General features: G+C 45.4%; 1 protein-coding gene across 1 annotated transcript in view; it reads right to left on the bottom strand.

Moving 5' to 3' along the window:
* Positions 1-1,567: 1,567 nt before the first annotated feature.
* LOC108801725 overlaps positions 1,568-6,634 on the bottom strand; it is a 28,899-nt gene continuing 23,832 nt past the window's right edge. The window contains exons 7-8 of the mRNA XM_018573632.1: positions 4,668-5,125; positions 1,568-1,933 (exon numbers count right to left, since the gene is read on the bottom strand). Coding sequence (XP_018429134.1) covers positions 1,614-1,933; positions 4,668-5,125 — 778 coding nt within the window. The 3' untranslated portion in view covers positions 1,568-1,613. The remainder of the gene's footprint in view (positions 1,934-4,667; positions 5,126-6,634) is intronic.

The following is a 6,634-nucleotide window of genomic DNA, read 5'->3' as shown; positions in this document are numbered from 1 at the left end:
AGATCTCAAATACGAGAGACCTTCATCAGTCCACAGACAGGAAATGTACAAATATATACAGATTCTGTCACCTACAGATGGCACACTGCAATCCTCAGACAGGAGTCAATGAAATCCAGAATAACAACCAAATTGATAGAAGTAACTCTGGCATTTGTTGACTTCTGCGTCAACCATAGAAAAAAGAAAACACTCCCAGATGTACCTGAAAACTCATCAGCAGTGTGTGAGCGCCTCTCATCCAAATATCCGTTTGTGAAAAATAAGGATTCAGAACCTGAGAGTAAATCAACAGAGGAACTAAAACAGAAGAAATTCTATTTAAAAAAAAAAATATTTATGGTTCTGATCTCGGGCCCATTGAAACTCTGTGCTGTGATCTACACTGAGCTGCTCCAGAAAGACATTCCAGATGCATCAACCATCAGCTGATACAGCTTTGTAAATAGCAATGAGCACAATGCCTCTTATACTCCGAAGGTGCGGAATACATTTGGTTAAGGTTATTCTCAATAAGGGCGGTTCCATTCCAAGAAGTAAAATAAAAGGGTTCACATACTTTTCCCCATCACTTAACTTGATTATTTAAAATATTTGCAAACTAAAGATAAAGTATATCAGTGTAAAGAGCAACTGACTTTGTGAAAACCGGCCGTGTGTGTTCAAAGGCCCAGCAGGATTTCTCAAGTCAGGATGTACAGAGGAGGGACAGACACATAATAGATGGGAGGATGGACAGACAAGCTGGAGGTTTAAGGATAGACAGATACAAGAATGGAAGGACAGTCAGAAGAGGGACAAACACACTGGAGACAGAAGGCTGGTCAAAGAAGGGACAGGAAGGAGAGACAGACAGCTGAGGCAGAAAAATGGACAGAGGAGGGACAGATACACCTGAGGTGGAAGGATGGTCAGAGGAGAGACAGACACTGGAGGTGGAATGAGGGACAGACACACAGGAGATTTATTACTCTCACTGGCCACCATTTTAGGAACATTTATTACTCCCACTGGCCACTGCTGGAGGACCATTTGTTACTTCCACGGATGCCGGGACATTTTATTTATTCTTACTGACCACAATTTGACCTCCATACAGTGTGATGGACAGTGAACTGGCCCTTTGTTTATAAAGTTTGGGGCCCCTGCCTTAGTACATTCAGTGTGAGCCCAGCTAGCAGGTGGTGATAATGAGAAATGGGATTCTACATCCACACACCGACTCCTCTTATTATCAGTGTCATAATGTACTATAGAGAGGCAGATGAAATATTACCTACCCGATATATGATGTAAGTCACTGCTGCCGATATTCCTGAGACACGAATAACGAGACCAGCAACGAGAAGCGTCTTAAGTGAATCAAAATCTGTGAGAAAGTGAATTAAATGCACAGTGTATACAATTTAGAGACATGTATGATAAATATACAATGTATCAGTTTGTATTCTCGGTGGTCATGTGACATCTCACCTGTATAAAAGCTGTGACACACTGCACGCGAAGCAGCGAGGAGCAGTTGTTTGTGCGGACCTTCGTGTGCAGTGTGTCATAGGCTTACTCCTCCATTAGAAGAGCAGAGAAGAGATACAATGTTACTATTCTGTGTCACATTATGATCCTTCTTCTATACAGATCAGATTATTACCCCAGTAATTGCCCCTCTTACCTCTGATCTCCAGCCGGTGCTCCCGGGTCTCCTCACTGACCGGGTTTGTGATCCTGACCCGGAATGTCCTCTCGGCGTCGTCTCTCTGCACACTGGGGACAATCAGCGTCCTATTGTCATCTATCAGCCGGTATCTCTCAGGAAGAGGCTCCCTGTCCACCTCCCAGGTCACAGCGCTCTCTTCTCCAGAGTACTGGACGCTCACAGCGATGTCCTGACCCAGCCGGCTGCCGTTACCGGTTATGTTGGAGATGAGAATCGGATCTGGAATTATCAGAAGGACAATCACCATCAGTCATGTGTCACCGGGACAGAGCCCAGATACATGGAATAGAGTGCTAGCTCTTGTATATGCACTGATCTTTAGTCAAGTGACCAGCAGCACCTTTCCCCACATACAGTTATTTAATTTTGCATATGTATATTATATTTTTCTCACATTTCTAAACCACAAAACAGAAATTGAATATATTGCAGATTACCAGTCCTTAAGTGGCGGCTGCATTAGTTGTTTTTTTTGGCAGGAGGGGTTCCCATTTAGTTACACCCGGTGATCCTGCCAGTAACTTTCCAAGGATGACAACATTCTGTGACTGTACTCAGGGCCACCATCAGGGGGGTACAACCAGTACTGGTGTAAGGGGCTTAATTATTTATCATTCATCAATGTTGTTTTGCTTTGTTCTTTCTATGTATAAGGAGCGATTCGTTTCTAATGCTGAGAATGCCAGGCATATGAAAGAAATGTTGATGCTCGAACTGCAGAAAAACTCTGAGGAAACCCCCGACATCCCCCCCGAGATGCATGGGGAACCATCTGCCAAATGACCTCGCAGTGACAAGCCAAGTACAAGTGTGGACGGTGTCTTTGCACAAATTTCTGGTGAATTAACGTCAAGTTCTGGAACCAGTGCTCCAACGGCTGCCAACATACAGCTTGACGCATACCTTGGAGAGATCACTGTGCCCTCGTTCAGATAAACCCCTCCTGTACTGGGCAGTTAATAAAGTGAGATTTTTGGCTCTGGATTAAATGGCGCAAATATATCTTTCAGCGCCATGCAGTAGCATGGAAAGTGAACGATTGTTCAGCTCTGCATCAAATGTCCTTACTGATAGCAGAAACAGACTTCTAGCTGACCAAGCAGAGATGCTTCTGTTCTTTAAAAAAAAACTTGCCACTGGCTTTAGAAAAATTATAGAAGTTAACTCACTCCTCCTATAATTAATTATAGGACTAGATTACACTTGATTGATAAGCTTTACCGATGCTCTCTTCACATTTCTCACCCCATAGACTTTAATGGGGTTGGAAATGTAATGAGAGCATCTGTAAAGCTTGACAAAGAACTGTAATCTAGCCCATACTGTTCCTCTCTATGAGTACACAGTGAGTGCACTGTTATACTGTTATATATTGCTGTATTGCACCTTTCTTATTAATGTTATTGTTTGTGTAATATTTAATTAACAAACATGTTATGAGAAATTTCGATGAGTACTTAATACAACTTTGTGACAATTTAAGCAAAGTAAAGTTTTATTTTCATGTTGTCTTTTGAATTACAGTTCTTCATAATATTAAGAAACTGACCTAAAATCATTATTTTGTATTGCTTTAGAAAAAAATGTGACCTGTCCCTTTAAGTATCGGTAATTGGTATCGGCAAGTACTTGAAAAAAAGTATCGGTACTCGTACTCGGTCCTAAAAAAGTGGTATCGGTGCATCCCTAGTTGTAAGAGAGACCGAGAAAATTAGTAAATTGAGACACCAGATGGCTGACCGACGGACCAACACTGGGGGGAGGAAGAGTGAGAAGCACCGACCTATGCTAAGAGGAGGGGGAAAGAGTGAGACACCATCAACGCTGAGAGGAGGGTGGGGGAGAGAGAGAGACACCAACCGGCCCTGAGAGAAGGGGTGAAAGAGAGACACCGACAGACGCTGAGAGGGGGGAGAGAGAGAGACACTGACCGACGCCAAGGGGGAGAGAGAGACCAACTGACGCTGAGAGAGAAGGGGGGAGAGACAAACATTGACTGATGCTCACGTTGTCTGCAAACAGTCGTGTCGTCCCCCCCACCCCTCGGGGGGGACACTTTTGCAGACAATATGATCAGATGCTTGAACAATGACAGAGACACTGTGGATCTTTACTTTTTAAATTGGAGGACAGCAGACGGTGCCCAAGGCTGAATAGGGGCCCAACATTGTCGTGGGGTGGGCGGTTTGGCAGAAGCAAGCAGGTACAGACTTACAGCCAGTGTGGATGAATTGGGGCCAAATGGGGGGGAGGTGGAGCTCAGAGGGCAGGAGGAGGCATTAGGTGGAAACCTTTAAAATGTTGATTTGCAGTGCTCTACAAGTGGTGCTATTCTGCATTGCTGTATACTGTATTGCTGGGATTAGTAGTCTTCTATACCTGGTGATAGTCTGCATTGCTGTATTATGTATTGCTGGGATTTATACTCCTCTATAGCTGGTAGTATTATTCTGCAGGGGGGGCAGGCCTAAAGCTGTGTAAGGAGCCTGAAAAATTTCTGATTGTTGCCCTGACTGTACTGCATCTATGGAGCAAGCCATGACTGGACATCAAACATGTCTATCTTTGTTTATCTTCATTCATACCACTCCACTCCCTACACTGTGCTGTATGATCTATTCACCATACCACTCCCCTCTGTACACTATGCTGTATTATATATTATATGCTTCATACCACTCCCTACATTGTGCTTTATTTTATATACTGCATATCCCTCCACATTGTGCTGTGAGCTATATACTCTATACCACGCAACCCTCCAGTGCCATGTTGCGTAGGACAGATGGGTAATGGTCAGGGGGCAATACTGGAAACCCGTCACATGAAGATCTCATTTCCCCTCATTTACTCTTCTCCCTCATCCTGTATAACAGACACACGTCTTCCTGTAGAGTACAATGCAGTGCGGAGAGAAGTGTGATGTTGTGTCGTGCAGGATACGGCCTCTTACCCAGCACACGGATGTCTGTAGAGGACATTAGATATTGTGAATCACAGTGACACCAGATCTTATACACACAGGAATCATCCTTCCTGGCCGGTGTCAGCTTCCAGCAGCCGCTCCTTGTGTCCAGGTGAAGTCTGGGGTCATGTGATATAGTGTGGTTGTAATAACAGTGACGTTCCAGCAATGTCTTCTCCTTCCCTCCGCAATGTCTGTACAGCTCCAGAGTAACATCATCCTGAGGACACGTCATATCACATCCCGTGATGTCCGCTCCGCTCCGCACATACACCGGTCCGGATGACACGGATGTGATCAGGAGACACAGGAGACCTGGGAGAGGAGACACATCAGAAATGTGGACAGAACTTTCATAGCGACAACAAATCCCAACCACAATTTTTGTTATGATTAATATGCAGAAAAGAAGCAAAATGGGTTTAAAAGAAAACAGAAGATCGGAGCTGAGAGATGGAAAATGAAGAAACCCCAAAAATGAGGAGAACAGATGAGGCTCCGGGATGGTCATTTGTATCAGTGACACTGCGATGGCCAACTGGGGGCTGCTGGTCACTGATGGGAGATCCCGGGAGTGATACAAATATGAAAGTAACATTGCGTATAAACATTGATCAGAGGGAGATAGAGAGATACAAAGTAGACATGTACCATTTGTTTTGTTCCGAATCGAAATTCGGATGAAATTTTGGAAATTCTGAGATTCTGATGCATCCGAATTCCGAATTACAGAAATAACGAATGTAAACGAATCCGAATTTCCAACTCTGAAATTTGCTAGCGGGAGTCTGGACGAAATTTCGTTTATTGGACGAAACTTCGTTGCAGCACAGTGACATTAGAATTTTTTTTTTTTTTACAGTCTGCAGAAGGCGACAAACAAAAAGCGTGAGGTTCCCCCCAAATTGATACCAGACCCTTTAGGTCTGGTAGGAATGTTGTGAGGGACCCCCAGCCCCAAAAAATGGAAAAACAAAACAAAACATGAGGCCCCCCCTAACATTCTTACCAGACCCTTGATCCGAGCACTGGCCCGGCAGGAAGGGGGGGGGGATGGACGATCGAGCACCCCCCTCCCTGCGCCTTACCAGGCTACGTGCCCTCGGCATTGGGAGGGTGTCCCCATGCCGATGGGGACAAGGGCCTCTTCCTCACAACCCTGCAGGCAAGGGGACCTATTTGCATCGGGGTACCCCTTTAATTAAGGGGGCACCCAGATGCCCCCCCTTGTGAATGAGTAAGGGGTACTTGTACCCCTACCCATTCACTGAAGGGTTAAATCAAATAGTTATTAAAAAGTACAGACTTTTGATAAAATCCTTTAACCACTTCCCAGCCGGCCGTAAAAAACGGCCGGCCAGGAGCTCTCTAGATCTGAGCGGGCGTCTTTAGACGTCCGCTCAGCCACACCACCTCGTGCGCGCCGCCGGGCGCAAGCGGGAAATGCCCGTTATTTGAAAAGAGGCAGCGATGCCCGTTAATATACAAGCGATCTATAGCCGGCGGATCGCTTGTATGAGGTCCCGTGATGTGCGCCCCCTCTGCGGCTCCCCCCTCCCGCTGTCAAGCTGGTCCTGGGACCAGCATACAGCCTCTGTCACAGGGGATCGGAGGGAGGTCGGTACACGAGCTCCCTCCGGTCCCCTCTCCGCTGTCAGAATGCGAAAGTGTTGTATATTACATCACTTCCGCATTCTTGTGTCACTCTCCGGCTTCAGATGCTGGAGAGAAGCTGATGGAGCAGATCTGTGCTTCATCAGCTTCTTCAGGGGGGTCCTAGGTGACATTAGGGGTCTTGGAGACACCCTAATGTCTCCATAAAGAGGACCTGTCACATATTTTGCTATCACATAAGGGGGTTTTCTTAGCTAACGTATGTGATAGCAATAAAGTTGAGTGGGGAAAAAAAAAAAATTACGTTTCCCCCCCAAAAATGTAAAGTTACAAATAAAAAA

Source organism: Nanorana parkeri, unplaced genomic scaffold (assembly GCF_000935625.1).
Source record: "Nanorana parkeri isolate BGI_ZX_2015 unplaced genomic scaffold, ASM93562v1 scaffold2465, whole genome shotgun sequence".
Lineage (NCBI taxonomy): Eukaryota > Metazoa > Chordata > Amphibia > Anura > Dicroglossidae > Nanorana > Nanorana parkeri.
Note: the sequence above shows the minus strand (reverse complement) of the source record. Positions and strands in the feature narration are given on the sequence as shown.